The sequence below is a fragment of the Salvelinus namaycush genome, chromosome 26 (genome assembly GCF_016432855.1).
Source record: "Salvelinus namaycush isolate Seneca chromosome 26, SaNama_1.0, whole genome shotgun sequence".
NCBI classification, from domain to species: Eukaryota; Metazoa; Chordata; class Actinopteri; order Salmoniformes; family Salmonidae; genus Salvelinus; species Salvelinus namaycush.
The window spans coordinates 4,461,483-4,474,606 of record NC_052332.1 but is presented as its reverse complement, the minus strand read 5'-3'; the positions used below and the strand labels follow the sequence as shown (position 1 = coordinate 4,474,606).

At 42.7% G+C, this 13,124-nt stretch overlaps 1 protein-coding gene across 5 annotated transcripts in view; it reads left to right on the top strand.

The window, feature by feature from the left end:
* The window catches only part of LOC120020919 (2-oxoglutarate dehydrogenase, mitochondrial-like), a 53,429-nt gene that overhangs the window by 31,329 nt on the left and 8,976 nt on the right, over positions 1 to 13,124 (top strand). For all 5 annotated transcript variants that reach the window (XM_038964553.1, XM_038964548.1, XM_038964549.1 and 2 more), the window contains 8 exons: positions 4,808 to 4,923; positions 5,025 to 5,179; positions 6,783 to 6,929; positions 7,120 to 7,210; positions 7,507 to 7,686; positions 7,852 to 7,980; positions 8,054 to 8,233; positions 12,829 to 12,981. In XM_038964553.1, coding sequence (XP_038820481.1) covers positions 4,808 to 4,923; positions 5,025 to 5,179; positions 6,783 to 6,929; positions 7,120 to 7,210; positions 7,507 to 7,686; positions 7,852 to 7,980; positions 8,054 to 8,233; positions 12,829 to 12,981 — 1,151 coding nt within the window. The remainder of the gene's footprint in view (positions 1 to 4,807; positions 4,924 to 5,024; positions 5,180 to 6,782; positions 6,930 to 7,119; positions 7,211 to 7,506; positions 7,687 to 7,851; positions 7,981 to 8,053; positions 8,234 to 12,828; positions 12,982 to 13,124) is intronic.

Below are 13,124 nucleotides of genomic sequence, written 5' to 3'. Positions count from 1 at the left end.
TGTGCAGTTTATTGTAGAAGTAAAGTAGTCCCAAGTTTGTTTTCCTGAAGTAATCACGGTTAATAGCGTTGGGACAATTGTCGAAAGGTTTCTGGTTCGAATCTCTAAGCCAGCTCGGTGAAAAATCTGCCGATGTGCCCTTGAGTAAGGCACTAAACCCTAATTGCTCCTTTAAATCGCTTTGGATTAGAGCGTCTGCTAAAGGACTAAAATGTAAATGTGTGTCCTCAGGGTCAGTGAGAAGGCTGTGTAGACATGTCTCTCCGGCTGCCTCAACTCTTTAACTTGATTAGATTTCATCTGCTTGGCTGGATTCCCCCCAGTCTCTAGTAAAACAAGTGACAGAGTGTTAGAGAATGCTGCCTTGTTGTATTTTTATTAACACAAGGTCATATTAGGGGATTGTGTGTGTGTGTGTGTGTGTGTGTGTGTGTGTGTGTGTGTGTGTGTGTGTGTGTGTGTGTGTGTGTGTGTGTGTGTGTGTGTGTGTGTGTGTGTGTGTGTGTGTGTGTGTGTGTGTGTGTGTTTTATTAGGTCAAATCCTATTAAGTAATTTCTGTGCTGTGCCGAGTTAATCCATTGAGGTTTGGACTGTTATTCATACACCTACTAGGAAATCAAACACACGCATCTACACGCTATAAGCATTCTTCTGTAATAAGAAGTGTATTATACATGTATTGGCTTAAAGTACAGACTTTGACCTATAGTCGTTCTGTTAAAGTAACTGTCCAGTGAAAATATATCTTCAGAAAATGTATATTCTGTTAACTCATACCCAAATAATGTTGTTGACTCATCCTATACTCACGTTTGTGGCCAAATAATAATAAAGAATAAAAAAACATTTAAAAAAACACACCTCAAACTTGTATCTCAGACAGACCGTTTCAAAAATACTTGCTATTTCCTAATAGAACATGGGTATATGCCTACACCATTCTGTTGTTAGGGGTACACAGTTCGTCCACACCATTCAAACACCTAAATGCTGCTTTTGGAAGGAAAACTATTTAAATCATATTGTAATTAACCATAGGTCATATTTTATAGGAATCTGGAAAGACTGGACAGTTACTTTAACATAACAGAAACAGCTGTTTAGATCATCAGTGCAGCACTGATGCTAGCGCTGCTCCTAGGCTTTACACACTCAAGCATTACATATGGCAGTGGGACATTTCAATAAAAAACAGACATACAGTGCCTTCAGAAAGTATTCACACCCCTTGACTTTTTCCACATTTTGTTGTGTTACAAGTTGGGATTAAAATGGATTTAATTGTAATTTTGTGTCAACGATCTACACAAAATAATCTGTATTGTCAAAGTGGAAGAAAAATTCTAACATTTGTAAAGAAAATTATGAGAAATAAAACACTAATATATCTTGATTACATAAGTATTCAACCCCATTAGTCAATACATGTTAGAATCACCTTGGCAGCGATTACAGCTGTAAGTCTTTCTGGGTAAGAGCTTTCACACCTGGATTGTGCAATATTTGCACATCATTATTTTAAAAATTCTTGAAGCGCTGTCAAGTTGGTTGTTGATCATTGCTACACAGCTGATTTAAGTCAAAACTGTAATTACGCCACTCAGGAATATTCAGTGTTATCTTGATAAGCAATTCCAGTGTATATTTGGCCTTGTGTTTTAGGTTATTGACCTGCTGAAAGGCGAATTTGTCTCCCAGAGTGGTACTTCGTGATGTGTTGTGTCCCTGAGTGGTTTCCTTCCTCTCCGGCAACTGAGCACTACAAAGATACATGTGTTGGGTATGTGCAGGGATTCTCAAACTTGGTCCTAGGGACCACAAGGGGAGCATATTTTGTTTTTTGTCCTAGTACTAAACAGCTGATTCAAATAATCAACTAATCATAAAGCTTTGATCATTTTAAACAGCTGTGTAGTGTTATGGCAAAAACCAAAACGTGCTCCCCTTGTGGTCCCGAGGACCGAGTTTGGGAAACGCTGTATGTAGTGACTGGTTGTATTGATACACCATCCAACGTGTAATTAATAACTTCACCATGCTCAAAGGGATATTCATTGTCTGCTTTTTAAATGTATTTCTACCCATCTACCAATAGGTGCCCTTCTTTGCGAGGCATTGAAAAACCTCCCTGGTCTGTGGTTGAATTTGTGTTTGAAATTCACTGCTCAACTGAGGGACCTTACAGATAATTGTACGAGTGGGGTACAGAGATGAGGTAGTCATTCAAAAATAATGTTAAACACTATTATTGCACACAGAGTCCATGCAATTTATTATGTGACTTGTTAAGCACATTTTTACTCCTGAACCTATTTAGGCTTGCCATAACAAAGGGGTTGAATACTTATTGACTCAAGACATTTCAGCTTTTCATTTTTAATTAATTGTGACCGACCGGTTCGATTCGATCTTATGTAGCAACATTTGAAATTGTTTTTTTTTTTACATTGGATAAAAGTAGAGACTAGAGCATGGTATATCAGACACTACAGATTAGGAACAATTAGGAACAAAGCAGAAGTAATTCTGCTTTTAAAGTTGATAAACTTGTTACCCCACTTTTGAGAAAATGGCCCTTGAATGTTTTGGTACACCGACTGGACAGCTCTTCTTTGTTAACACCCATTCAGCATCATTCACACCCGCTTAAGCCTTAGCCCCACCCATCTCTTTAAGGATTCACATGTGACGCCATATGCTAAACAGAGTGAGTACGGTCGTTGTGTGCTGAACAACCAAAGATTTCAAAACTAAGTTAGCGTTAAGTTAGCTGGCTAGCCAGCTCAAATAATGAGCATATCATATAGCTGACAACGTCTTAACTTTAGCTAATTTGTATTCATTATTTCAGGAAAATAAACTCACAACAAGATCATTATTTACAAGTTAATGGCAAGCTAATTACAGAAAATAGCTTATGGTTGTGAGTGTGATTAAAATAAAATCAGGGCATTCTACCAGAGAACTTGAACACCGTCTCTTTGGCCTAACGGTATATCCTAATTTGTCTTTGGTGCAGGTCATGTTGTTCTTCACATTACTGTCTCTGGTAAACACACACTATATCAAGTAAAATCAAAATGTATTTGTCACATGCACAGGATACAGGAGGTGTAAACGGTACAGTGAAATGGTTGCTTGCATAGTGGAGTATTTTGTTTAGCTAAACAATTAACCATAGTCCCAACTCATAACGTTACTACCCTGCATGAATCGGAAGGTAGCTAAAGCTAACCAACTAGGTTCAGTGTTAGCTAGTTGGCTAACATTCGGCTATTACTAGCAATGCTCTGAGATACGAATAATATTACTACACACACGTAACGTTAGCTAGCGAGCCAGCCAGCTAGCGTTAGCTAGCTAGCTAACAGTACGCTTTAACTTGCAATGAAAACGACTTTCTGACCAAATTAGAAACGTAAAATATCTTAAAATGTATCTAAATAGACTCTCTTAGTCGTATACATGGATGAACGCTTGTCCCTCTCTGTCACAGATAGTTGTTCTTAGTTTGAAGATGTAATCTGGAGACAGGTTTTATACAACAGCCTTCTGTGTGTTCTCTTTTTGACTCCCTCCACATATTTGCAATCAAACACCAGAATCTCCTTAGCTATCATACTCTGCTTCCACCGGGCATTCCACTGATTTCAAGACTCGGTCCTCCAGAAAGTGGAGAGCATTAGCAACACTTATGCAATTCTTTGTGACATCCTTTAAAAAAGCAGCGTTAGAAGGGATTACCTACACTTACTGAGCAGCTCATGTTATAGACAGAAGTGTGCTACATGGCAGACCAATCCAAACTTATCTCTCGGCATGTCCAGCCCATCAATTAACTCAGCCAATCATGGCTAGCGGGAAAGTTCCTGTCTTTGTCCATGGCTAAACCAACTAGGCTTGTAATTTAACTATTTTATTTGTATTTACAGATGGCATACAAGTTTGTTATTAAGGCACATGAAAGTTTATGTTTCAGAAGGCATTTCTGCAAAAAAAATGCATTTTGATAAAAATGTTTACGTTCCAATGCCTCTCCTGTGAAGTAGTGATGCGCGACATATGCCTAGTTTCCTGAAACGAGTCACAATTTCAAAACTTTTTTATAAACATAATTCCACTTTGACATTATGGGCTATTGTGTGTAGGCCGGTGACACAAATTCGCAATTTAATCTATTTTAAATTCAGGCTGTAAGACAACAAAATGTGAAAAAAGTCAGGGGGTATGAGTACTTTCTGAAGGCACTATAGTGGGACTCTGCTGACTCTGAGACAGCCTTTCACGTTCACGCCATTCCCTGCCACCATTTTGTATTTGCATCGTCGCTTAACCCTTCATTCCAGAAAATGAATTGTTTTTGTCACCCCTCCATCTCTCCCCACCACTCTTCTTCATGTTACTGCTGACATTGTTATTTCACCATCACCTCTTGCTGTTTCTTTCTTTCTCTCTCGCTCTACCTCTTTCTCGCTCATATGCTCTGTCTCCCCCGTCTATCTCGTGTAATGCAATAACCCTGCTTGTGGCCATCAAACTAACCAATCAATGTTGCGCTTTTTTGGATGTCTGTATAACTTTGATATTCAAATATAGAGTGGGTTTCTCTAGATATCACATCTGTCATTTTGATGTTTAAATTAGCCTTCCTTCTGTATGCCCCCTCTCTCCCACTAATTCCCTCTCTTTCTGCTTTTTTCCATCTCTCTTTCTCTAACTCTCTGATCACCTCTTCCTCTCTCCATTTGTCTATTATGTTTCTATACCCCCCCCCCCCCCCTCCAATCTACATGGTAACAATGGCAGAGTTCTATGGTCTGGATGAGTCCGACCTGGACAAGGTGTTCCGGCTCCCCACCACAACCTTTATAGGGGGCAGCGAGAGCACTCTGCCCCTCCGAGAGATCATACAGCGCCTCGAGGTAGATCCGACGCGTTGCACGCACTCACTGCTTGCTAAAAACTGCCCACACACATGCGCACACACATACACACAGGCGCACTGACCTCTCCTCTCCTCTAGATGGCGTACTGTCAGTCTATTGGAGTAGAGTTCATGTTCATTAATGACCTGGAGCAGTGCCAGTGGATCAGACAGAAGTTTGAGAGGCCAGGCATCATGCAGTTCACCCTGGAGGAGAAGAGGACCCTGCTAGCCAGAATGGTTCGATCCACCAGGTCTGTCTGTACACCGGTTTCACATAAAAAAAATAGTGTGTGCATATTTACCAATTGTGCAGGTTACAAAAAATGTCACAAAGACAGTTTATTGCATAAGCATATTGCTTTTACTATATTTCTTGTGCTAAGATATGTTTAGTGTGATGCACATAGCTGGACAACATACTACACTTCCACACCTCATCCCCAGATGGCAGCAGCAACCGGTTTAAGTGATGTGCTCTGCCAGGAAGCCTTACATTAGACATTTTTGTAATTTAGCAGACGCTCTTATCCAGAGCGACTTACAGTTAGTGCATTCACCTTAAAAACCTCTTAAGGATCGTACCCCTTTTTTCAATTTTTGCCTAAAATGACTTACCCAAATCTAACTGCCTGTAGCTCAGGACCTGAAGCAAGGATATGCATATTCTTGATACCATTTGAAAGAAAACACTGAAGTTTGTGGAAATGTGAAATGAATGTAGAAGAATATAACACATTAGATCTGGTAAAAGATAATCCAAACAAAAAAAACATGCGTTTCCTATTTGTTATTCTTTTCATAATCTTTGAAATGCAAGAGAAAGGCCATTATATAATATTGGAGTTTAGGTACACTGCTAATCTAAATTGCATGTGCAAAGTTTCAGGTTGATCCAGTGAAGCATTGCAATACTGCACAAAATTTTGTATCAAGTCTGCCCAAATGTGCCGAATTAGTCAATTGATACATTTTCAAGTACATAACTATAGAGAACATACATAAATGGTAATGGAAATAATGGTAATAAAAATAATGTAAGTTTACACACCCCCAGGAAGGTCATACATGATGGAAATTAGCTTCCCTATAGAAAAGACACTAACCTTCACACGTCTAGGTGGCCGGTCGGGATCGGTGTGGGGCCAGAAACAGTAGGGGTTCAAACCTTAGAACCCAGTTCCTACATTTGAATATAGAAATGGATTTAATCAAACAAAGCTATGCTACATTTTATCTCTGGGACCCTCAGGATGACAAATCAGAGCAAGATTACTGAATGTAAATGCATTGTTTATCTTCAGAGGTGCAAGTGTTACTTCACAAAAGCCTTGATAATTACTCAAGTGTCCTCCTCTCAGTGAGAGAGAGTGGGACCGAAGCCTCTCAGACGGCCTTTGTTTGTTTCTTTGTGTTAGTTAACCTCTTTAGTTGGGCATGCCTTTTTGTAGGTTGGTTTTTGTACATCTATTTATTTTGTCACCATGAACATGAATAACCTTCTTGGACTGGCCGACCAAGAGGTTAAGACGGAGCTGGCCCTGAACTCGGTAAGTTTGCTATCTCCTGGGTACATGTACATACAACACGGTCCGGACACTTCTACGTTCACGCTAAAGCACACACCCAGTCAGGTCACAGAACAATTAGGCAAGCCTAGGTCCCCTAGACAAAGTGAGTATAGTGTAACAGAAGGTTGTCTAATCGATTCCGTAACACTTGCACCTATCAAATCCTCTCAGATCTCCACAAATGCATAGAGCGAAAGGGCTATTTGAAATTGGGATTAGGGTTAATTTCTGGACTTGGTGACATATGTTTAACTTCCTGTTTAACTTCCTGTTTCCTGTTGGCAAGGTTTGAGGAGTTCCTGCAGAGGAAATGGTCATCAGAGAAGCGTTTTGGCCTGGAGGGCTGTGAGTCTCTCATCCCGGCCCTGAAGACCATCATCGACAAGTCCAGCATGAACGGAGTGGAGAGCATCATCATGGGCATGCCTCACAGGTATTGTTACCACAGAAACACCAATCACAGGCTGCCCCACAGGCAGCGTTGTCCATGGAAACACCAATCATAGGCCCCCCCATACAGGTACTGTTATCGCATACACACCAATCACAAGCTGCCCAGTGCGTAGCGTAGCTGAAAGTTGTTCTCCCTCTCTCCACCCTTGTCTCTCGCTCCATCTCTCCAGGGGGAGGTTGAATGTGTTGGCTAATGTGATCCGTAAGGAGCTGGATCAGATCTTCTGTCAGTTTGACTCCAAGCTTGAGGCTGCTGATGAGGTAAATCCTACAGCTAGCAGAGAGCAGGGTCCTGTTCATTAACCACCAAACGGGGAAAGAAATAACTGAAGCAGGGAGGGACTTTGTCCAATAAGAAACACTGATTTTCGTTTTCTGTTGCAACATTTTTTCAAACGTTGTCCATTGCGTACCCTAAAGATCACGACCCTGGTAACACAATATGGAAAGTGAATAACATTAAAAAAAATCTTCCATATCAGAAGCTAAAGAAAATGAAGAAGTTATACTCTTACAATTCACCTGCCCTCTCTTTTTCTCCCCCCCTCCCCCCTCAGGGTTCTGGAGATGTGAAGTACCATTTGGGGATGTGGCACCGGAGGATTAACCGGGTCACTGATAGGAACATCACACTGTCACTCATGGCTAACCCTTCCCACCTGGAGGCTGTGGACCCTGTGGTGCAGGGAAAGACCAAGGCTGAGCAGTTCTACTGCGGGGACACAGAAGGCAACAGGGTAAGTACACACACACACAGGCAGACAGACAGACTGTGTATGGATTTGTATGTTTTTTGGTGTCTGTCTGTCTGTCTGTCTGTCTGTCTGTCTCTGTCTGTCTCTGTCTGTCTCTGTCTGTCTGTCTGTCTGTGTATTTATATTTCTGTTTGTGTGTATTTCCAGGTAATGTCCATCCTGCTCCATGGTGATGCAGCGTTTGCAGGCCAGGGGGTTGTCTATGAGACCTTCCACCTCTCTGACCTGCCCTCCTACACCACACATGGCACTATCCATGTGGTGGTCAACAACCAGGTAACACATGCACACACACACACACACCCTTCCCTTAATTTAACTTCCCTCTTTTCTCTCTCCCACCCTGTAGATTGGTTTCACCACCGACCCCAGGGTGGCGAGGTCATCCTCTTACCCTACAGACGTGGCCAAAGTGGTCAACGCCCCCATCTTCCATGTCAACGCTGACGACCCCGAGGCTGTCATGTACGTGTGTAATGTCGCCGCCGAGTGGAGAGCAACCTTTCACAAGGACGTAGTCGTCGACCTGGTGAGTGTGTGTTTCCTGACCAGGGTGGTGTTCATTAGGCATGAAACAGAGGAAAACAGACTGAAACAGGGAGGGACTACTAAAAAATGGTGTGAAAACGTTTGTGACCAATTAGAAACTTGTCCAATAAGAAACGTGTATCAGGTCAGGTGTTTGTAATGGTCATAATGAGATGATAATTATAATAGTGTTATTAAGCAGACACCTTTAGTGACTTACCGAACAGTCATCATTGACACTTTCTATAAATAAAGGGACTAATGTGTGACATCAGGGTAAAAAAAAAAGGCTTCATGTACATTTAAATAGGATTTTCTTGCATCTTCACATGTGTATTTACAGGAATAAGAGTCTAGGTAGGCAAAATGAGACCATAACTCCTAGCAACAACAAAACATCTACAGATCATTCAAAATGTCACATAAAACATGGACACTGCATTTTCTTTGCCATGCCAAGTAGCAGGTCTTTTTGTGTTGTAGTCGCCTTCTCTATCATTTATAGCCATGCTAAACATTCCAGAAGAATGCATTTCTGTATTTTTGTATAGTTTATATAATTTAATGCAATAATATAATAGAATGGCCTCTGTCAACAAATCATTGACAATAATAATTACCAATAATGAAATCATTATAGTCAGTAAACTCTTCAAGTAGTGTGTGTGTGTGCATGCATGTGTGTGAACTAGACGTCACATTCTTGCTTCCTCTGTCCTTGTTTCCTCCACTCCATGCACCTCCTCGAAAGTGGGACGAACCTTCCCTCCTCTCCCCCAATGTGCTTTGAGAGGGAGGTGAGGAATGGAGGAAACAAGAGGAGAATCTCAATTGCATTTCATTCATTCCTCACATCCTCTCCCCTTGCCTCCTTCTCAAAACCCATTGGATAAGAAGGTGACAGAGGGACCTCTGACCTTCTCATCCAATGGGTTTTGAGGCGGAGATGAAGAGAGAGGATGCAACGAATCAAGGAAATGCAATAGAAATTCTCCCAAGGACAGAGGAAGCAAGTATTTGACAGCTATTCAAATGTTTTGACAGTGCCAGACTGGCTGACTGACCGACTGAGCTACCATAATACCCATGACCTGTCCAGAAACAACCCGCATCCCCTACTTCCCAGAGTCTAGACACTTGTGGAGATCTAAGAGGGATTGATGGGTGGTGACATGGTGAGAGCGCCATCTTAACCTCTGATAGGCTTGGTGGAATTTTGGTGGTATTGCTTACACCTGTTCAATTCTCTCAGATCTCCACAAGTGTCTAGGGGTAGGGGCTGGGGAGTGTTTCTGGACAGGACCCCACAACCCTTCGGGTGTGTAGTGGACCGACAGCACAACACTTGAGGCATTGGTTGGATGTTTAATTCCATTGCTATACACACACAGATTTTCACAGGTGTAAGCTGGACACACCCACGGCAACCCTATCAGGCTGATCAGACAGGTCTGGGCAGCTGGAGACCTGCTGTAAACAGGATATATTTACATGTCTACTATTCAAACCCTTCCTTCATTCAAATCAAATGTTATTTGTCACATGCGCCGACTACAACAAGTGTAGACTTTACCGTGAAATGCTTACTTACAAGCCCTTATCCAACAGTGCAGTTCAAGAAAAGTTAAGAAAATATTTATTAAGTAGACTAAAATAAAAAGTAATTATAAAAAGTAACACAATAAGAATAACAATAACTAGGCTATATACAGGGGGCACCGGTACCGAGTCCGTGTGCGGGGGTACAGGTTAGTTGAGGTAATTTGTACATGTAGGTGAGGTGAAGGGACTATGCATAGATAATTAACAGCGAGTAGCAGCAGTGTACAAAAGGGAGGGGGGGTCAATGTAAATTGTCCGGTGGCGATTTTATTAATCGTTCAGCAGTCTTATGGCTTGGGGGTAGAAACTGTTGAGGAGACTTTTGGTCCTAGACTTGGCGTTCTGGTATAACTTGAGTGACTGGCGTCTCTGACAATTTTATGGGCTTTCCTCAGACACCGCCTATTGTATAGGTCCTGGATGGCAGGAAGCTTGGCCCCAGTGATGTACTGGGCTGTTCGCACTACCCTCTACAGATGCCTTACGGTCTGATGCCAAGCAGTTGCCATACCAGGCGGTGATGCAACCGGTCAGGATGCTCTCGATGGTGCAGCGGTAGAACCTTTTGAGGATCTGGGGACCCATGCCAAGTTTTTTCAGTCTCCTGAGGGGGAAAAGGTTTTGTCGTGCCCTCTTCCCGACTGTCTTGGTATGTTTGGACCATGACAGTTAGTTGGTGACGTGGACACCAAGGACGTTGAAACTCTCGACCCGCTCCACTACAGCCCCGTCAATGTTAATGGGAGCCTGTACGGCCCGCCTTTTCCTGTAGTCCACGATCAGCTCCTTTGTCTTGCTCACATTGAAGGAGAGGTTGTTGTCCTGGCACCACACTGCCAGTTCTCTGACATACTCCCTATAAGCCATCTCATTGTAGGTGATCACTCCTACCACTGTTGTGTCGTCAGAGAAAGGGCAGTGTGGAGTGCGATTGAGATTGTGTCATCTGTGGATCTGTTGGGGCGGTATGCGAATTGGAGTGGGTCTAGGGTGGCCGGGAGGATGCTGTTGATGTGAGCCATAACCAGTCTTTAAAAGCACTTCATGGCTACCGACGTGAGTGCCACAGGGCTGTAATCATTTAGGCAGGTTACCTTCGCTTCCTTGGACACAGGTACTATGGTGATCTGTTTGAAACATGTAGGTATTACAGACTTGATCAGGGAGAGGTTGAAAATGTCAGTGAAGACACTTGACAGTTGGTCCGCGCTTGCTTTGAGTACACGTCCTGGTAATCCGTCTGGCTCAGCGGCTTTGTGAATGTTGACCTGTTTTTAAAGGTTTTGTTCACATCGGCTACCAAGAGCATTATCACACAGTCCTCCAGCACAGCTGGTGCTCTCGTGCATGCTTCAGTGTTGATCGCCTCGAAGCGAGCATAAAAGGCATTTAGCTCGTCTGGTCAGCTCGCGTCACTGGGCAGCTCGCGTCTGGGTTTCCCTTTGTAATTCGTAATAGTTTTCAAGCCCTGCCACATCCAACGAGCATCAGAGCCGGTGTAGTAGGATATAGGATCTTAATCCTATATTGACGCTTTGTTTGATGGTTCGTCTGTGGGCATGGTGGGATTTCATATAAACATCCGGTTTAGTCTCCCACTCCTTGCCTGTAATCCATAGCTTCTGGTTGGGATATGTACGTACAGTCACTGTGGGGACGACGTTGATGCACTTATTGATGAAGCCGATGACTGAGGTGGTGTACTCCTCAATGCCATTGGATGAATCCCGGAACATATTCCAGTCTGTGCTGGCAAAACGGTCCTGTAGTGTAGCATCCGCGTCATCTGACCACTTCCGTATTGAACGAGTCACTGGTACTTCCTGCTTTTGTTTTTGCTTGTAAGCAGGAATCAGGAGGATAGAATTATGGTCAAATTTGCCAAATTGAGGGCGGGGAAGAGCTTTGTATGCATCTCTGTGTGTGGAGTAAAGGTGGTCTAGGATTTTTAATTTTTTTATTTGGTAAAACTGATTTAAGTTTGCCTGCATTAAAGTCCCCGGCCACTAGGAGTGCCACTTCTGGGAGAGCATTTTCTTCTTTGCTTATGGCCTTATAGAGTTGGTTGAGAGCGGTCATAGTGCCCGCATCGGTTCTGTGGTGGTAAATAGACGGCTACGAATAATATAGATGAGAACTCTCTCGGTAGATAGTGTGGTCTACAGCTTATCATAAGGTACTCTACCTCAGGCGAGCAATACCTCGAGACTTCTTTAATATTAGACATCGCACACCAGCTGTTATTGACAAATAGACACACACCCCCACCCCTCGTCTTACCAGAGGTAGCGTCTCTGTTCTGCCGGTGCATTTAAAATAGCACTCGCTCTATATTGTTCTGAATGTATTCATGTTTTTCATTCCAGCTAGTTAGATGTACAACCAATGACTAACTATAGCTAGGGCATATCTCTTGTCTAGCAATAGACACTGTTGTTTTGGCTGTATAGCATAATTTAATAAGATTACCAATGATTAGCTTGGTAGCTAGGATATATCAGTCAGCTAACTATTTACAGTAACAGCAGTTCATTAATACGTCAATACACACTCAATTATATGCAGAAATGTCGAAATATTACCTTATCTTGCACAGTGGCTTGGTATGGGCAGCTATTAATCAATTAATTAATTGATAATAGATTCATAGAATGGAGTTAGAAGGATGACCTCTTTATCACTTGACTGTCATTCAGACAGTATCTCCGATGAGATGCATTCAGGGGGGGCATCCATGAATACAATTGTAGCAGCTCCAAACAGTTGTACACTACTAGAGATGCACACTGGTACCCTAATTTATAGAAAGACCCATATATGTAGCCCCTGCAGGTAACATGCCATAACCATGAACGAGCTGACTTCTAGTGTGTGTGTTTGTGTGTGTGTTTGTGTGTGTGTGTGTGTGTGTGTGTGTGTGTGTGTGTGTTTGTGTGTGTGTGTGTGTGTGTGTGTGTGTGTGTGTGTGTGTGTGTGCGCGCGCGTGTGTTACAGGTGTGTTACAGGCGTAACGGCCACAATGAGATGGACGAACCCATGTTCACCCAGCCTCTGATGTACAAGCAGATCAAGAAGCAGAAAGGAGTCCTTCAGAAATACGCTGAGAAACTCATAGCAGAGGGAGCTGTCACCAGACAGGAGTACGAGGTAACATATTTTGCCATATACACTGAGTATACCAAACATTAGGAACACCTTCCTAATATCGAGCTGCACTCCCACTTTTGCCCTCAGAACAGACTAATTTCATCGGGGCATGGACTCTGCAAGGTGTCGAAAGTGTTCCACAG